The sequence below is a fragment of the Rhinatrema bivittatum genome, chromosome 4 (genome assembly GCF_901001135.1).
Source record: "Rhinatrema bivittatum chromosome 4, aRhiBiv1.1, whole genome shotgun sequence".
Lineage (NCBI taxonomy): Eukaryota > Metazoa > Chordata > Amphibia > Gymnophiona > Rhinatrematidae > Rhinatrema > Rhinatrema bivittatum.
In genome coordinates this window covers 168,473,862-168,494,293 of record NC_042618.1, presented here as the reverse complement: position 1 = coordinate 168,494,293, position 20,432 = coordinate 168,473,862, and the positions used below count along the sequence as shown (strand labels likewise).

At 48.7% G+C, this 20,432-nt stretch overlaps 1 protein-coding gene across 2 annotated transcripts in view; it reads right to left on the bottom strand.

Moving 5' to 3' along the window:
• Window positions 1-20,432, bottom strand: part of RNF213 (ring finger protein 213) — a 413,312-nt gene that overhangs the window by 192,390 nt on the left and 200,490 nt on the right. For both annotated transcript variants that reach the window (XM_029599190.1, XM_029599191.1), the window contains exons 25-26: window positions 13,857-14,047; window positions 12,123-12,278 (exon numbers count right to left, since the gene is read on the bottom strand). In XM_029599190.1, the coding sequence (XP_029455050.1) occupies window positions 12,123-12,278; window positions 13,857-14,047 (347 nt within the window). The remainder of the gene's footprint in view (window positions 1-12,122; window positions 12,279-13,856; window positions 14,048-20,432) is intronic.

Below are 20,432 nucleotides of genomic sequence, written 5' to 3'. Positions count from 1 at the left end.
TGCCCGGGTCTCCAACCAATTGATTGACTACAGAGACTCCTCGGGGGACCAGAAGCCCTGCACAGACTTCCTCTGGCACACCGCTCTAAGGTCGACGCCATGGACCCATGAACCTGTAGGTAGTCTGGAGCAGCAGACTCCGCACTTGAGCTTGTAATTTGAGGATGCGATCCATGGTGAGAAAAATGCGGCCCCTATGGGTATCAAAGAGCGCTCCCAAATACTCCAAGGACTGAGATGGAATGAGTTTGCTCTTAGATAGATTGATCACCCAAGCTCAGTGACCGTAGCCAGTGCAGAACTCTGTGAATGGCATCTGTGGCTAAAGCTGCCGACTTTGCACGAATCAGTCAGTCGTCCAAGTAGGGATGCACCAGGAGACCTTCCCTCCGGAGGTGAGCTGCCACCACCACCAATACTTTGGTGAAAGTCCATGGCGCAGTCGCCAGACCGAAGGGAAGAGCTCGAAACTGAAAATGCTGCCCCAGGATGCAGAACCGCAGAAACCTCTGGTGATCCTGACGTATCCCTATGTGGAAGTAAGCCTCCATGAGATCTAGTGAGGCTAGGAACTCTCCCTGCCTTACCGAGGTAATGACCGACTGGAGAGTCTCCATGCGGAAGCAAGGGATCTTCAGACACTTGTTCACCTTCTCGAGGTCTAGGATGGGACGGAAGGATCCTTCCTTCTTCGGTACTACGAAGTATATTGAGTACTGACCCCTTCCTTGCTCTTTTGGAGGAACGGGAACTATGGCCTTTAATAGTGGCAACCGCTGCTCTTTTTGTGGCATACCCACAGGGGGAGATGAGAAACTGATCTCGGGGCTGCTGTGCAAAATCTAAAGCGTAGCCTTGTTTTATCACGGACAGGACCCACTGATCCGCAGTTACCTTGGTCCACTCCTCGAAGAATAGGGCCAACCTGCCCCCTACTTCCGGAGTCAAGGAGTGGACCAGCGTTCTTTCATTGGGAGGATTTTGCTCCTGAGGAAGGGAGAGCCATCCCAGGCCTGCCAAATCTTCGACCTCAAAAGGACTGGGTATAGGTTTGTTGCTTCGCCGGAGCAGAACGAAAGGACGAAGCGGGCAGCTTAGGAGGGCGATATCTCCGATTACCTCTAAATCTGGCTCGAGAAGAGAAGGAACCGCGTGAGTGAGGTCTGTTTTCCGGCAGGCGATGCACCTTATTCTCGCCCAGAGACTGAATCATGTCATCCAAGATCTTACCAAAAAGTAACTTTCCCTTAAAGGGCAAGGATTCCAGTTGGGCCTTAGAAGACACATCCGCCGACCAATTGCGCAACCACAAGAGCCAGCGAGCCGCAACCGCCGACACCATGGACCTGGCAGACGTCCGGACGAGGTCATGAAAAGCATCAGCACAATAAGCCACCGAGGATTCCAAACGGTTTGCCTGAGCCGCTTCCTCGGCCGAAAAATCTACATTGGCTTCTAATTGCTGCACCCAGTGAAGCCCGGCTTGCATAGCAAAATTACTACAAATAGCCGCCCGGACTCCCATGGCTGAGACCTCAAAAATCCGTTTGAGCTGCACCTCTAACTTCCTATCCTGCAGATCCATGAGCGCAGTTGTTCCTGTGACAGGAATCGTGGTTTTCTGTGTGACAGCGGACACTGCAGAGTCCACTTTTGGGACTCGCAGTAGCTCCAAGGCGTCCTCTGGCAGAGGATAGAGCTTATCCATGGCTTTACTGACCTTTAAACCGAGATCTGGGGTATCCCATTCCCGAAACAACAAGTCCGAGGCTGAAAAATGAAAGGGAAAGGCAGTAGCAGGACCTCTCAGGCCCAACAAGACAGGGTCCATCTTCCTGAGCTTGGATTCCTCAGGAGGGTTGTCAATGCCTAGCTCAGAGAGGATAGCAGGAATAAGAGGTGCTAACTCATCTTTACGAAAAAGGCGAACTACCTTAGGATCATCGCCCTCAGCCGCCTGAGAGCCCCTCTCCGCCAGTGGTGGATCTGGCTCCGGATCATCCTCACCCTGCGGAATCTGGGGTTGACAATTCGGATCCTCAGGATCTGAATCCAGATCAGAGGAGTTTGTATTCCCTTGCAGAGCCCCAGTGCGGCGGGGACACTTAGGCTGAATAGGCTCCACCCCCTTATTTACCTTAGCGCGTTCAGCCACCTGGGGCTTATGGGAATCTAATTCCCCCCCCCCCCCCCCCCCGCCTGCCCCGCCATCAGCTTACCTGCCTTCCTAGCCTTAAAGGCTTTATGTAAGAAAACAATAAAGGAAGACTCGGAGGAGGTGTCAGAAGTCCCCTCAGGACTGTCCTCCGGAGCTGGAGAGGCAGGCTGTTGTGAATCCCTATTTTCCGGGGCCCACAGCTGAGGAGACAATTGAGGAGGAAAGGACCCATCCCCATAGTAGGCACAGCAGCCGCAGCGCGGAACGAATGCAAAATGGATTCTGTACCCGCGCTCAAAGGGAAAGGATCCTGAGGTAATTGAGGCTCCCCTGTTGCCGGCGAAAGAACCTGTGGGGGCCTGCTTTTAGCAATATTATTAGTCGTTCCTGGGAGGGGAAGGAACCCCCCCCCCCCCCCCCCTCTTTCTTCTTCGCGACATCGGCGAAGAAAGAGGGAAGTAAAAAACGCTGAAAAAAATTTCAAAATACCCCCCCAGACCAAAAACGCAGTGAACCCCCCCCCCCCCCCCCGCGATGAGAGGAAGAGCCTGCCCGATCAAAAGCGAAAGCAAGAAAAAATTACCTCTAAACATTCTTTTTTTTTTTTTAAAGTAAAAACAGCCTACCGTGGTCCAGGGTGCTGATCCTTGGGGTGGAGTGAGCCGGGCTCCCTGGTATCGCAACCACACTGCCTGAATTAATAGTTAGGGTCCTCCACCCCCGTTGGCAGCTGCCTCAGACCAGCAGGGAACGGCCCTCTCAGAGCCTAACAACCCTCTAGGAGACGGACCAAGACAAATCCAACACGTCTTTTTTTTTTTTTTTTTTTTAAGAAATTTAAAGCAACAAACCCTAATAAATAGGAAGTACGAAAATCATTTGTGACTTCCAGATATTGCAACAGTATTCTGCGAACATGTAGACGCCGCAAGTCGCGACCGCGCGAAGAGCTGATCTCCTCCTCAGAAAAGGAAGGTAACTCTACCAACTGGTTGACATAAATAGATGAGACCACCTTCGGCAAAAAGGAGGGTACAGTCCTCACTCTGAAATTCGTAGGAAAGGTGCCCTGCATGACAATGCTTGTATCTCGGAAACCCTACGCACTGAACAAATAGCCAAAACGAAAAAACCGTCTTGAGAGTTAAAACTAGCAAGGTGGATCGCTTAATAGGCCCAAACGGGGGAGTGCAGAGACCACGAAGAACCAAATTCAAACTCCAGTAAAGGCAAAGCGACCGTACCGGGGGACGCAAATGCTTGACCCCACGCACAAAACGAATAGCATCTGAATGCTGCGCAATGGTAGAACCTGCAATCTTATCACGCAAACAGCCCAAGGCTGCAACCTGGACCCAAATGGGATTAAAAGCGAGTCCCTTTTTTTTTACCTTCCTGTAAAAAAGCCAAAATATGCACTATCGTGGACCTTTGTGGGGACACCTTTAACCCACGCACCAGGACTCAAAAACCTTCCATACCCTGACATATGCCAAGGAAGTGGAGGTTTTGCGAGCTCTGAGGAGGGCAGACATCACGGCTTCTGGATAACCTTTCCTTCTGAGTTGCCTCCTCTCAAAAGCCAAACCGCTAGACAAAAGTGATCCACCTGATCGAAAGATACAGAGCTTGACGCAGCAGGGTCGATATATGGTTCAGACGCAACGGGCCATCGACCGCTATGGTGATGACATCCGCAAACCATGGTCTCATTGGCCACTCCTGGGCCACTAGCATAACCAGCCCCTGATGAGATTCTATGCACCTCAGAACCATTCTCACGAGTGTCCAAAGGAAACGAGCCGCTTTGGCATTGTTCCGAGTCGCCATTAAGTCCAGGCGCGGAGTTCCTCAACGGCGAATAATGAGTCTCATCGCTTCGGGCGCCAGCTCCCACTCTCCGGGATCTAATCGCTAATGGCTGAGAAAATCCGCCTGAACGTTGTCCACGTCCCCGATGTGGGAGGCCGCAAGATGGCTCAGGTGACGTCCTGTCCAGGCCATCAATAGATCTGCTTCGGACGCTACCGGACGACTCCTTGTATCTCCCTACCGGTTTATGTAGGCCACTGTCGTCGCGTTGTCAGAGAGAATCCTTACTGCCCTGCGGTGGTCCAAGGGGAGAAAGAGCTGTAGGGCCAGGCGTAGCACCCTGGTCTCCAACCGATTGATGGACCACTTGGCCTGTCAAGTGGACCACCTCCCCTGAGCCGAGTTGGATTGACAGCCCGCTCCCCAACCTGTCAGACTGGCATCGGTCGTAATGATGATCCACGGCGGTGGTTCCAGATCCACCCCCTGAAGAAGATGTCCCGGCACCAGCCACCAACTGAGACTGGACCGGGGGGGGGGGGGGGCTCCATCAAGGGCAGGACAGGGCATATTCCTCTGACTTGAGGTCTCAGCGAGAAAGCAGCGCCCTCTGCAACGGCCGCATATGAACAAAAACCATGGTACCAATTCCAGGGCAGACGCCAAATGTCCAAGCACTTGCAAATATTCCCATGCCGTGGGCAAAGGTAGGTCCAGGAGTCGCCAGATTTGGAACATTAAAGTGCCCATGCGCTGACGGGGAAGGAACACCTTGCCAGCCGCCGTGTAGAATCGGCTCCTAGAAATTCCAACTTCTGGGATGGTATCAGGTGGCTCTTGGCAAAATTCACTATCCATCCCAATGACTGTTGGGGATCCAATACTGACTGCACAGCTATCTCGCAAGGCGCTTTTGACTCTGCCCGGATGAGCCAATCGTCCAGATAAGGATGAACCAAACTTCCCTGTCAATGAAGGGAAGCCACAACTACTACCATCACCTTGGTAAACACTCTGGGGGCATTTGCCAAGCCGAAGGCAGGGCGCAAAACTGATCATGCTCCCCCATCAGGATGTTGAACCGAAGAAACCTCGGATGGCATACCTGAATTCTGATGCGTAGATAAGCTTCCGTTAAATCCCCAGAGGCCAAATACTCTCCCTTGTGGATGGCCGCAATGACCAACCTCAGCGTCTCCCTCTGGAAACGCGGGACTCGCAAAGCTCGGTTGACCTACTTGAGATCCAGAATCGGTCGAAAGGTGCCCTCCTTCTTGGGGACTATGAAATGGATGGAATAACAACTGATCCTGCTCTCGGCAGACGGGACTGGAAGCACTGCCCCCAACGCCTGCAATCAAGACAGCGTCTGAGCAATTACCTGTTGTTTGTCCAGGGGACCGCAAGGGAAGACTATAAAGAGATCGCGAAGCGGCCGAGCAGAATCCAAAACATCACCGTGACTTATAATATTTATCACCCACTGGTCTGATGTTATCTTGACCCATTCCTCCCAAAAGCAGGACAACAGCCTCCCGATCAGGGGAACAGAGGAATGGGCCGGCGCCCCCACATTGTGAAGGCGTATTGGGGGTAAAGGCATGTGAAGCCCCCGAATGCTGACTGCCTCGAAAAGAAGGCGACCACGATTGTGCCCAGGAAGACTATTGCCGCCGTGTAAAGGACGAACCCCTCCCCGCACGCAAACGGGGCTGTCTGTGAGAACGGCCTCTGAACAATCCGAAGGAGCAAAACTGTTTGGGCTTATCCGCAGGAACTTTGTACACATTGTTGGCCCCCAAAACTTTAATGAGTTGCTCCAGTTTCTCTCCAAACAGCAATTTTCCTTTAAAAGGAAAGGAACCCAACAGAGATGTGGAGGAGGCATCTGCCGACCAGTGCCTTAGCCACAAGAGCCGCCTAGCTGAAACCGTGGATGCCATGGTGCGCAGATGTCCGTAGAAGACCATACAATACCTCCGCTGTGTAGGGAACCGCAGATTCCATGCGGTGAGCCTGCTCTGCCTCCTCAGAAGGAAGCTCCTGGGCTGTAAGTAACAGTTGGACCCAGCGGAGAGTAGCTCTGGAAATCCCATTCCCTGGATACAATCTGAAAGAGCTTATGGTGAAATGGGAAAGCTTGAGGAGGACCCTTGAGGCCCGCTAAAACATTATCCCCTGGGGTGGAATCTGCTTCAGGATGCGGAGCCAGAATCTCCAACTCCCGCAAAGCCTGCAGGATTAAAGGATCCAATGAATCCTTGTTGAAAGTCTGAGGATCATCCTGCTCTACAGGAACCTGGCTGTCTATATCCCCTCCTATATCTTGATCGTAAGGGTCTGCAGGCCCTGGAATCACCGGCTCTGGATCTATAGCAGAGCGAGGAAGACTGATCCCCGCCTTTCCCTGGTCCGGTGTAGGCTTAAAAATCGTAGGAGGGGGGCTCCTCCCAGTCAGCCTCTGCCTCTAGGTATGCTCTGTGCATTAACAGGACAAATCTAGGAGAAAATGGCTGCGGCCTCTTTAAGTCTCCTTAGGAGCTGCTGAAGATGCTTGTTCCTGCTGCCGCTGGGGGCTCACGTCAGGCGGGGAAGCCGGAGGGAAAACCTCCTCCTCCGACGCTGCATCAGCGTCCATCCCCGTCGAGGTTGGCACATCCAAAACGGCCGCCGCCTCTTCGTCGAGTGGGGGCGGGGCAGGCCCCTGCCCCCGAACCGCTGAATTTCTGCGCAGCTCACGCGGCCGCGAAAGAGACAGACCGTGGGCAGCCCCCAGGAGGGTCCCTCGCCCCCGGGATACACCGGGAACAGAAACCCTCCTGAGAAGGCCGGGCCCCCGAATTTCCACAGGTCTATACAAGCGAAGGCGCGCGGCATAGAGGCAGTAAAGAAGAATGAGCGCGAAAATATAATCACTGCCGCGCTGAGTGAAGATTCAACTCCCTCCGGAGCCCTGGGGCCGAATCACGGCAGGCCGGGGCTGAAAGAACAGGATCACAGCTCTGACCAGTCACCGAGGGGCTGTGAGATCCTCTTTAATGCCTGTTATTCCTGTGCTTCTTTTTTTTTTTTTTAATGAACAAGCCAGCTAATAAATAAATAAATAAATATATATATATATATATATATATATATATATATATATATATATATATATATATATATATATATATAAATAGCCCCTATGCCTTGAGCGTAAGCCCCCTTCAGAGAAATGTAAAATTGTTAAATTCTCTGGTATAGAACTCAGAGGAGGGGGAGAGTGACCGGCCCACCGGTAAATTCTCCCCCTGGCCACTCAGGTAACCTAAGCTCCAGGAACCAGTCTTCAGGGCATTGCCCTACCTGCCTGAACATATGCCTCAGCCTCGCCAGCGCCAGAAGAGAAATAAAAACGTAAAATGCAGACAATTAGTTTGCAGACGTGATTTTTTGGCAACTTTGACACTGTTTTTTACACAGAGTAAAAACACTGTGTTTGTTTCTTCATATCAGAGAGTTTTCATCACTTCCCATATGAGAGGAGAACTTTGGACCAGAACCGAGAACAAGTCCTTGGTAAAACTTTGTATCTAGCCTGAGACCAGCTATGAAATGGGTTTTGTTCTTTTTTTTTTTATTTTTTATTTATGCATTTCAAAGTTCAAAAAACAAATCAGTTTGTATTTATGCAAATACAGAAATCAAAATAAATTTAAGCAATAATTATTTACTCGAGAGTATACTAATTTCTTTCTGTATGGTCTCTAGACATTTCAGGAGAATTAACTTATAAAGAAATTGAGTGATGTACTTTAAAAAGAAAAACAATAAAGATATATTCTCACTTTTGTTCTAACACCTGTTTTGCTGATGGACTCTATGAGTGTCTTAGAATATTACTATGTTTTGGGACTAAGACAACATCATTTGCATCCTACCAATCCTATGTCTATAGCAGGTGGCAATATCTAATAAAGATCAATATTGGAATCTTATTGAACTAAATATTCAATGAGGTTTGACTCTGAGAAAAGGACTCCGAGTTACCCAGGTTGCAGCTTTTCTTCTCGGACTCCCGAAAGCTTGGTTTGAGAGCCAGAACTGAGTGTGTAGGTCACTATAACTGTGACCTGTAAGTTAAGACTGAGTTTTACTCCGGACAGTTGCTCAGTAATGCGAATGCAACAGTTTTCCAATTATTCCCATTGAAGGACTGTTGGCCAATTAGTGAATTTAGACTCCTTTTTTGACACTAAAAGGGATTCTGTTTGGATTATAATCGTCGGCTCAGTGTGCTGCAGCAGTCAAAAAAGCAAACAGAATGTTAGGAATTATTAGAAAGGGAATGGTGAATAAAATGGAAAATGTCATAATACCTCTATATCGCTCCATGGTGAGACCACACCTTGAATACTGTGTACAGTTCTGGTTGCCACATCTCAAAAAAGATATAGTTGCGATGGAGAAGGTACAGAGAAGGACCACCAAAATGATAAAGGGAATGGAACAGCTCCCCTATGAGGAAAGGCTAAAGACGTTAGAGCTGTTCAGCTTGGAGAAGAGACGGCTGAGGGGGGACATGATAGAGGTCTGTAAAATCATGAGAGGTCTATAACAGGTAAATGTGAATTGGTTATTTACGCTTTCGAATAATAGAAGGACTAGGGGGCATTCCATGAAGTTAGCAAGTAGCACATTTAAGACTAATCGGAGAAAATTCTTTTTCACTCAACGCACAATAAAGCTCTGGAATTTGTTGCCAGAGGATGTGGTTAGTGCAGTTAGTGTAGCTGGGTTCCAAAAAAGGTTTGGATAAGTTCTTGGAGGATAAGTCCATTAACTGCTATTAATCAAGTTTACTTAGGGAATAGCCACCACAATTAATTGCATCAGTAGCATGGGATCTTCTTAGTGTTTGGGTAATTGCCAGGTTCTTGTAGCCTGGTTTGGCCTCTGTTGGAAACAGGAGGCTGGGCTTGATGGACCCTTGGTCTGACCCAGCATGGCAATTTCTTATGTTCTTATATAAATCATTCTTTTTTTTTTTTTTTTTTTTTAAACAGTCCCAAGAAACAGAAACTTCCCAAGGGATAAACCATTGAACTAGTCAAAGGAGTTAGGAGCAAACCTGTGCACCAAATGACAAATTTTAGAAGGATCAGGACCGCAGATTATGCCTCTCAATCTGCTGGAGTCAGAGATATACTGAGGGATCGCAGGTGGCACACCAGGGTGTACGGGAGGTGCCTTTTCAGTTTCTCTCTGACTCCACCTGCTGGAAGGGAAGCATAACCCAGCAGTCTGGACTGATCCTGGTACGTACAGGGAACCCAAGTTAGTTGTGGGAACATCAGGATGCTAATGCACATCTCGAATGCTCGCAGGGCCATTGCTTGAAGGGGGCCGATGGCCCTAAGTAAGCCCCCCTCCCCAAAAGTAGTCAAAAACCCCAGGAGTTTCCACAGAACCCCTGACTCCCTGCTGCCCCTGTAGGTGACCCATTGTAAAAATAAAAAAATTAAACAAATGTTGAAATAGGCACCAGATCCTGCCCCTCCAACCCCCACCCATCCCCCTTCATTACAAAAACCCAGCCACTGGAGGCTGGGATCCCCACTCTTCCCCCCACCAGGGTCCCTCGCTTATTCGCAAAATTAGCCCTGGTGGTCCTGTGGGGGTCCGGAGATTAAGGACTGCTCCAAGCCCCCAGTAAAACACCAGAGCTAATTTTGTGAGTAATGAGGGTCCAGGAAGGTGTCCTGGCCTTTGGAGGCCAGATTTTGTAATGAAGGGGAGGAGTAGGGGGCAGGCCCTGGTATCTATTTATAAAATGTATTTTTATTTTTACAATGGGCCTCTCTAGGGTTGGGGGGGGGGGTGTTTATGGAGATCCACGAGGTTTTTGACTACTTTTGTGAGGGGTGGGTGGTGCTTATTGAAGGTCATCAACCCTCTTAGGCAATGGCAGCCTTACAGCCTTGGAGCTGTCATCACATAGGGGCCGGATTTTGAAAAAAGGCCCGGCGACGCACATAAAGCCCCGGGAAGCATGTAAGTCCCGGGGCTTGCAAAATTGGGCGGTTCGGGGGCAGGGCCAGAGGCCTCAGACATAGCGGCGGAGGATTGTGTGCTGTCAGGCACAAAAGGTAAGACAACGGTCAGGGGGGTTCGAGTAGGGCTGGGGGGGGGTTAGGGGAAGGTCAGGCTAGGGGGGAAAGGGAACGGGGGAAGGCAGCATGGCTTGACGCGCGCAAGGTGCACAATTGTGCACTCCCATGTGCACCGGGTAGCATGTGCACATGTACGCCCGCGCAAACCTTTTAAAATCTACTCCATATTGTTTGGGGGACATTTACCAACACTATTTTTCCCCAGCAGTAATTTAACAGTAAGAAAAAATATTGCAGGAATCAGAAAATGGCAAGGCTAATTCCCACGATTTCTAATTCCTGCAGTATTTTTCCTCGGGGGAAAAATACCAGATTAGTGAATGAGCCCCGAAGTCTGGACCTGAGGCAATGGAGAGTGAAGCAACTTGCCCAAGTTCATAAGGAATGTGAACCACATTTGCACCCTGACATTCCTGGTACTCAGCTCCCTCCTCTCCTCCTCCACTTCACACGTTGAGAGTTGTGGTAGGTTGCGCCCACTATTTGAGTGGGTATTTTTTCCCATGGAAAATAACGTGTATAGAATTGAAATACAATCCATACGCATTATCTTCCTCCTGTGTTATGCCTCTTCTGTTCTAAAAGTCCATATGCTGCGGGACACTGCATGTACTGTAGCCCTACTGAGGGAGGACAAGTTTCAGACAGCCCAATTTATGAGTTTTCATTGCTACTTTCCTGTGCAAAGGGCTTTGAAAAGTATCCTCTTAATATCTAATTCTTTTCCCATTCAAAGGGTAATTTAGATGTCAACATTTATTAGGTTTCTCCGGGTAACTTTGGGTCTTAGCCAGACAAACCCAAAGTTTTTAATCGGGAAGCTGGATAAGCCCAATCTAAAACTTACCCTTATAAGAAAAATAAATAAAGGCAGCAGGTTCCAGAGACAGGGTTTAACTGTAGCCAGGTAGTTGACATTCAGCACTGTCCAGTAAAGTTATTCATGCCAGAGGGCAGTCCTAAAGCTTTCTCGGTATGATCAGCAGAACGTGGAACCAGATAACTTTCCCACTCCCCGGCCTACTCAACATGGACCTCTTAAGTTTTTCGTACAAATATTATTAAGAGCAGTAACACTCTTCGGAGTCTCTGGCTCTATGATTACACGGAATTTTCATAATCTGAAGCTGTAAAAAGACTTCCTGAATGGTGAATTCCTTATGGACCAGTACAAAGCTTTTTTTTTTTTTTTTTTTTTTTAAACATAACTGAATCCTCTTTTTCCATCCATCTTTCACTGAAGAACCAGAATGGACCATGAAGACCAAAAGTTCGGGGGGGGCCCTCTGTCTGCCTTCTCACCGCTTGATGCTGCTACAGGCATGTCATGGGTGAATCCCATGGGACTGACCAGCAGGCGTCATGAGACTATGAGCCCTTCACTAGTCAACAAGAGGGAGTATCAGTGCACTGCCAGTTAGAGTGTAGGCAGAGGCCCCCGTGCAGCTTAGTGGGAGCATGGCTGGAGATTTGATAATTAGTTAAGTCCTGGAGAAGATTTAAATTGCCAAGTCCTCTTCTGCCTCAGACCTCCCAAGAGGCTCAAAAGATCTTGCCAAAGCCCAAACCCAGAGTCTCATTGGTCAAATGTTCACTCTACAGATCACCTGACCCAGGGCACCAGCTCATTAAGATTATTCCAGCAATTTGATTGTAAACTATGCATATCAATCCCAAGAAAGGAGGCTCAGGTCAATAAAAAAAACACAAGATGTTCAAAATCTAGGTATGTGGGCAAGCTACTGTAGCTCTCCATCCTCTGGGCTACATCCAAGACATCTTGTCAACCAAAACACTGTTTGAAGTTTCCAGCTTACAGCTAACTCTGGGATGTAACTACATAGCTTCTCTGAAAGAAGCATCATTCTGTCCAGGTCAATCCCTTTTCTAAACCATCTTCATTTTGGCTTACTAAAAGCAAATAGTAGTCAAAGGACAGTAACACGTGGAACTTCAGCCGAGAGTACTAAGCATGGCCTCCATACCGTATGATTACATACCTGTTTTATTGGTTTCTTAGGTGCCACAGCAGATCCTTCCAGAATCTCTATGAGGTACAAATGATGGGGATTGCGTTTCCACATTTTTCCGTCATTATCCATTAAATACTGTAAAACCAGCAGCTTGAAAAGAAATTCTGATATTCCACTCTGTACCTAAGACATAATATCATAGAGAAGGAACACGTTCATTAATATAATGATTTGATTACCAATACATACCTCTAAATCTGTGGTTATATTTTAAAAGGACAAAGCTTATGAAATCAGCAAGGCCAACATTTAGGGTGGCAGTATGCTGTAGATCGGAGCCTGACAAATTTTCTCTGGACATAGGAACCTGCACAAAGTTAGGAACCAGTATAATAAGTCAAAAACTTGCTATGAGAAGGGCTTATCTAATATAAAGTGACCTTTGTATAGTGCTGCAGGCTGCTTGTGGCTTTTTGTATAATAAGATGAAATGGAGATGAAAGGCAAGGAAAGGGGTGAGGAGACAACTCCCCATCAGTCACACCCCTCACAGCAGCATGCCCAGATTCCAGCTAGTTACCCATTCCCTCACCTTCTGGCTGCCACTTTGGGAAGTTCCCATAAGCAATTCTAAGTAAGTCTGAGTCGTGCAGTGCAGACCAAAGGGAACAGCTATACTCACATCATCAGCAGCAGCAACAGCTGCTGCTCTTCCCCTCTTTGGGCAGGAAAATCCCAGGCGCCTCAGTGAAATTTCTGGTCGCTATGGCATACGGGATTTGTCGAGGCCCACTCGCTATAACCAATAAAGTTGACAACTGAACCAGGGACTGTTGTGGTCCAAAGAGACAGATCTGAAGACCTCCCCCCCCCCAAGCCCTGGCAGCATAGTCTACGAAGCTTCTCAACTGCTGATCTGCACTTTTGAAGATTTCTCATCCCGCACCAACATTCAGCGTCTATACGTGCGCTTCTCCCTCAGCTGGTCATCCCTTCCGTGGTGCCAGCCAAAATTATTAGTACCTTTAGGGGCAATTTTCAAACTAGTCATACTAGGACAAAATTCAGGGGTACTTTTCTTTTTTTTTAACCTGAGATCTGTACCATTATAGCACAGGCACTTTTTTCCCCGGGGGGGGAGTCTCAGTTTCCTCCCGTGACCTGAACACGCCCCTGAGAATGCTTCCTCCCCTGACTTGAACACGCCCCTGAGAACGCTTCTCTCAAACGTGGATAAACAATTTTCAGAAAGCCAATTAACACACATCATTGCCAAGAGTACAACACTCAGCTAGTTCACAGTTAATGGACTTATAGAGGGAGGCTTAAGAACATTTATTAATACAGATAATCTGTTACTGTTATGATGGTAACTTCTGGGATTAAGAGAATGCTATGTTATGGTATGAATATGTTACTGTTTGTTTTTGCTGGATTTCAATAAACAGATTTGAACTAAATGGATTTTGGAAACTGTCCTCCACAATACTAAACACACACAGACTTTAGAAGCTTAATTCCTGCAAGATGAAGGAATAACAGGAAGCTCCCAACAGCTACACTAAGAGCTACACCACACTAAACAGCTATACCAAACTACTTTTACGGTCTGGGAATCTGTTAAGCATGAAGGTAACCTGTACGGCGCAGCAGATACTACGATAAGCTTGCTGGGCAGACAGATGGACCATTTGGTCCTTTTCTGCTATCATTTCTCTGTTTCAAAATGTTCTGAACACATAAAGCCATGGCCATACGTACGGATGACGTAATATCAAAATGAAAGATCATGGGCGCTCTCTCATACTGCTTCCTCAGGAATGGCAACAGCCGCCGCAGAACTTTGCTCTCATCCACCTGGGGATCAATCAGCCGGATGGTTTTAAGTTGAGTGACCTTGTAGCTTCCTCTGGTCAGTTTCTTCTGCAGTTTTTTCACATAAAGGGATTTCCCTGTTACACAGTCAGGAGTCAACTATTAGAGATCTCTCAGCCAAAACTCAATGAACAAAATTTATGACAACCTGCCTTAAGTTTAAATGACCCTGCCAATCTCTCATTTATACTATATGCTCGACTCTGCCTAGTCTCAGCTTCATCTAACGTCCATGGGAGTATCTGGAGCAACAGACCTACGTAGGCATGGCTGCATGCTTAACATGGACACTCACAGCTCCCATTCTTTATCCATTTTCTTACACTAATCAGACATGATTTATTTTGGTATGTTCAGAACTGCACGCCCTAAAGTGGAAGACTAAGCTGGACCAAACTGAAAGCTATCAGGGGAAATGGTTAAAAAAAAAAAAAGATACCCCCCCCCCCCCCCACCATGTATGAATGCAATAACACCAGTAAAGGAAAATTGGTTCTTACCTACTAATTTTTATTCCTGGAATACCACAAATCAGTAGGGATGTGAATCGTGTCCTCGATCGTCTTAACGATCGATTTCGGCTGGGAGGGGGAGGGGAATCGTATTGTTGCCGTTTGGGGGGGTAAAATATCGTGAAAAATCGTTAAAAATCGTTAAAAATCGAAAAATCGAAAAAACCGGCACATTAAAACCCCCTAAAACCCACCCCCGACCCTTTAAATTAAATCCCCCACCCAAATAACTTAAATAACCTGCGGGTCCAGCGGCGGTCCGGAACGGCAGCGGTCCGGAACGGGCTCCTGCTCCTGAATCTTGTCGTCTTCAGCCGGCGCCATTTTCCAAAATGGCGCCGAAAAATGGCGGCGGCCATAGACGAAAAAGATTGGACGGCAGGAGGTCCTTCCGGACCCCCGCTGGACTTTTGGCAAGTCTCGTGGGGGTCAGGAGGCCCCCCACAAGCTGGCCAAAAGTTCCTGGAGGTCCAGCGGGGGTCAGGGAGCGATTTCCCGCCGCGAATCGTTTTCGTACGGAAAATGGCGCCGGCAGGAGATCGACTGCAGGAGGTCGTTCAGCGAGGCGCCGGAACCCTCGCTGAACGACCTCCTGCAGTCGATCTCCTGCCGGCGCCATTTTCCATACGGAAAATGGCGCCGGCCATACGCGTATGGCCGGCGTCATTTTCCGTACGAAAACGATTCGCGGCGGGAAATCGCTCCCTGACCCCCGCTGGACCTCCAGGAACTTTTGGCCAGCTTGTGGGGGGCCTCCTGACCCCCACGAGACTTGCCAAAAGTCCAGCAGGGGCCCGGAAGGACCTCCTGCCGTCCAATCTTTTTCGTCTATGGCCGCCGCCATTTTTCGGCGCCATTTTGGAAAATGGCGCCGGCTGAAGACGACAAGATTCAGGAGCAGGAGCCCGTTCCGGACCGCTGCCGTTCCGGACCGCCGCTGGACCCGCAGGTTATTTAAGTTATTTGAGGGGGGGTTCGGGAGGGTGGGGGATTTAATTTAAAGGGTCGGGGGTGGGTTTTAGGGGGTTTTAGTGTGCCGGCTCACGATTCTAACGATTTATAACGATAAATCGTTAGAATCTGTATTGTATTGTGTTCCATAACGGTTTAAGACGATATTAAAATTATCGGACGATAATTTTAATCGTCCTAAAACGATTCACATCCCTACAAATCAGTACAGACAAGTGGGTTTATGCATCCCTACCAGCAGATGGAGACAGAGAACAAAACTTTGAGACACTGCTACTTAACCAAGAATGCCACCTGCAGTCCCCTCAGTTTTGACCTTACCCAAGCCAAGATGTCCAACCCCTAAACTCCAAGGATCTGTCCCCCTAAACGAGCTGAGGAACAAGTTGTAACTCCCAACCAAGCTGACCCCTGAACTAGGGCCAAGAAAAAGAATTTCAAGTCTCAAACTGAGACCTATATACAATTTTATTCATAATTCTGCAGCACAAAACAAATTCAGCATCACCAGCCGCATACAGAATTAGGCGATATCTTTCGGAAAAAAAAAATCATAATCAGAAATGGCCAGGAGCCTGGACTGATCTGTGTAATTCCAGGAATGAAAATTAGCAGGTAAGAACCAATTTTCCTTTCCTGTTCTTACCCCAGATCAGTGCAGACAAGTGATATGTACCCAAGCCCCTCTACACTAGGTGAGATCCCGAAAGACCTGCATGTGGCACACTTTCACCAAAGGAGCCCTCTGGGCCCCTGACATCCACACGGTAATGTCTAGTAAAAGTGTGCAGAGAGGACCAAGTTGCTGCCCAACAAATCTCCTGCTGAGTCACCAACTGACACTCCACTTAGGAGGCCACCTGTGCCCTAGAGGAATGTGCCCGCAAATCCCAAGGGACCGACCGATCTTTACAAATATAGGCCGAAACGTTTGTCTCCTTTAACCAACAAGCAATCGTTCTCTTAGTCGCTTTGCAACCTTTCTTTGGTCCATTAAATAACACAAAGAAATGGTCCAAAAGCCATTAGTCACCTTGAGATAGCTAAGGAGAACCCAACGCACATCCCAAAGAGGAAGTTCCCTTCCATAATGAGAATCGGACTTCTGGTGTGAAAAGCTCAGCAACTCCACCATCTGACTAAGGTAAAAACAGACACGACCTTGGGCAAAAAGGAAGGAACAGCACGCAACAAGACATCATCGGAAATTCACCAAAAAAAAAAAAAAGGCTAATCTGCCCGATAAGGCTTGGAGCTTTGAAATTTGTCTCGCTAGATAAATCGCCACCAGGAACGCCGCCTTCAGGGTAAAGTCCTTCAAAGAAGCCGTTCTCAAAGGCTTAAAAGGAGGTCCACACATCACTCGAAGAACCAAAATTAAGATTCTAGGACGGACAAATCCTATGGACTAAAGGACGCAAAAGCTTTGCTCCCCTACGGAAACGTACTACGTCCAGAACCCTGAAAACAACCCAAGGCGACCACATGAACTTGGAGAAAACTATAGGCTAAACCCTTTGGCAAGCCCACTTGCAAAAAGGCCAAGACTTGGGCAAGGTTTGACTATAAAGGATCATCGCCATGAAACCCACACTAGGACTGAAACACTCTCCATACTCTGATATAAGCCACAGAAGCGTAGATACTTCTAGTCTGAAGATGAGTAGTAATCAACGGCTTGGAATACCCCTTCAAGTGGAAACGCCGCCTCTCAAAATCCAGGCCGCTAGACAGAAGTGATCTATCTGTTCCAAAAAGATGGGTCCTTGATGTATCACTCCCTTCAGGTGGCTTAACTGGATCGGCCCACCTACCGCTAGCTTAACTCAATCTGCAAATCATGGATGGCATGGCCACTCTGGCGCTACCAGGATCATCCTTTCTTGATGCTGCTCGATATGAAGCAACACCCGACCTACGAGCGGCCATGACAGGAGCCTCCCTGGCCACAGCTGAACTAGGCCGTCGATCCTTGCGGAGCTGTACTCCCTCCAGCGGCTAAAAAATTTGTCTGCCTTGGCCTTCTTCCTTGTTGCCATGAGATCGAACTGGCGTTCGCTCCACCTGCTCCAAATAAGTGCAAAAGTCTCCGCTGACAGCTTCCATTCTCCTGGGTCCAGCTGTTGTCTACTGAGATAATCCACCAAACAACCAACTTTCCTTCAAAGGGGAGATTACAAAGCTTTGCCTTTGACCAAACATCCACTGACTAAATACGTAACCACAGGAGTCTTCGATCGGCTACCGCGGATACCATACTCCTAGCTGAAGTGAGAACTATATCCTAGAGGGCATTCGCCACATAGGCCACCCCTGCTGCCAACCGAGCATTCTAACTAGGATCAACAGGGACCCACAAGGTCTTCTCCTGCGCCTTCTGAAGTTCCACCCAGGTAAAGAGTTCGTGAACCTCCTGAGCCACCAAGCGACTCTTCGTTCCGCCCTGCCAACTGATATAGGTCACAGTCTTCACCTTGTCCAAGAACACCCGTACCGCCTGTCTTTGAATCAAAGGAAGAAAGAACACCAGCATTCTCCGGACTGCCCTTGCTTCCGGACAGTTGAATAACCAGATTGCTTCCATCGAAGACCACTGCTCTCGGGCTGAAGATCCCTGACATATCACTCCCCAATCGCTGATGTTGGCATCAGAGGTCACTACCACCCTACCCAGAACTTCCAGATTCTCCAAACTGGGCAGCAACAGCCACCATGAGAGACTGGACCTGGATTCCTCCTGGAGCAGCAATGGCAGCTGAAATTCCTCAAACCATGGGATTCTAATGGGACAGGAATGCCTTCTGAAGAAGTCACATGTGCGCCCGAACAGAACAGTGACACTCTACCTCCAACTTTGTCTGAACAAGCCAATCTTCCAGGTATGGATATACCAGTATCCCTTCTATTTCGAGGGCTGCTGTCACGACCACCATCACCCTTCACAAATATTCTTGGTGCAGTAGCCAGCCCGAAGGGAAGAGCTTCAAACTGAAAATGTTCTCCTAGCACTGTGAAACAAAGAAACTTCTGATGTCCTGCTCTAATGGGAAAGTGGAGATATGCCTCCCTTAGATCCAAGGAGGCCAGAAACTCCCCCTTGCACACCACTGCAATTACCCTGCCACATAACAGGCTGCAAGCATTGCTAGATCTGAAATCGTGGCACGCGCAAGGCCACATCGACCCTTTGCAAATCTAGAATGGGCTGAAATGAGCCCTCCTCCTTGTGAACCATGAAGTACACTGAATACATTCCTTGACCCTGCTCCTCTTGCGGCACCAGGATGATTGCTTCACTACAGCCGCAGAAGAGTGTCCTGTACCGTCGCCCACTTGACAGGCGAATCGCAATGGAACATCACAAAAGCCTCTTTGAGAAGTCTAGAAAATTCTAAGGCGTAGCCGTCCTTATTACTTCCAGAACCCATTGGTCGGAAGTGATTCTGGTCCATTCCTCGAAAAACAGGACAATCTTCCCTACTGTTTCCACGGACCAGTGGACCAGCCTGGCAACACTGCAAAGGCTTTCCATACAAAGAGATAGTTTAAAAATCATTAGTCACCTTGAGATAACTTAGGAGAACCCGACGCACATCCCAAAGATGAAGTTCCCTTGACATTCCCTAACCATAAGCATCCCTGAGGGGCGGTTTATGGGAGTCCCCAAAAAGACTGCATCTTCCCCGAGCTTTATTTCAGACTTGAAGCTGATAAACTCCTGTCAGTCCAAAACCGCATATCCCAAAGTGGAATGGAGGAAAAAGGAATTCCTCCCCTTAGACTCCCCCAAGTGCCTAAACAGTTGCATAGCTGTGACTTGGACTACACACCTGTGGACCAGCTACGGAACCAGTGGAGCCTTTGTGCTGCCTCCACAGAAAGCATGCTACTAGCAAATGTCTGGACCAAAGCCTATTGTGCATCTGCCACGTAGGCCACCCTGGCTTCCAATGTGCCGCCTACTGGGCATCGCCTGTCAGGTGAGTGCCTTTCTCTAGAGCCTTTTGCATCCCACGAAATCTGGCCTTCTGCACAAAGCTACCGCCGATTGCAGCTCAAAGACTCAACGACGACTCTCCATACAAGCGATTCAACTGGATCTCCAGTATGTTGTCTTGCACATCTATCAGTGTGACCAAGCCTACTACAAGGACAGTTATCTTCTTGATCACCATGGAAATTGCCATTGTCCTGCTGACCTTAGAACCAACCTCTGGAGCCTCCCACTTCCGGCTCACCAGCTTCTTCACTTTTCTCAGTCAGGCAAACCTTTGGAGGACCAAGCAGCCGATTCAGAATTGGGACCACCCCCAGAATCTGAAGGATAAGGGGGGCACAGCTCCTCCTTCTGGAACCTATGGATCACTCTAGGATCAACTCCTTCCACCACCGGAACCTCTCTGGGTCAGAGAAGGGCTTATCCGCATCTGGAACCTCCTCCAGTGGAACCAGGGATCCTTCCCAGGGCCATTACCAGCACCCCTGGAGATCTTCCAAAATTAGCAATGGGACTCTCCCCTGCCGAAGAACGTCCACAGCCTAAGTGACGGAGCAGGCCCCCCCAGACTTTCTTGTGGGCCTCAATATGATGCACTCTGAGAATGAGGCTCATGCTGTTTGTGTAGCTTTGCTGGGCTCATACTACTTGCGCATCCATGCATATTGATGAGCTTCCCCACTCATGGTCGCCTGCTCAATCCTGAGGGCTTCTTAGCAGAATGGGTGCAAGGGATCAAGCTAGGACATGGAGCACTCAATGGGAGAGCACAAGGCACTTTATGCCTGGAGCCCAGCCTTTAGATGGCACCGAGCAGCATGCAAGGAGCCAAGTCCTCTGTGCGTAGTCTAGGCAGCCGGTCTTCAGAATGCCTCCTTCAGATCACTGGTATACCCAGCAATCTCCTGATCCGGCTCTTCCCCGCTCTCCTGGTCCTCAGCAGCCATCGCAGAGAGCGAGAGGGGGGGGGGGGGGGGGAGT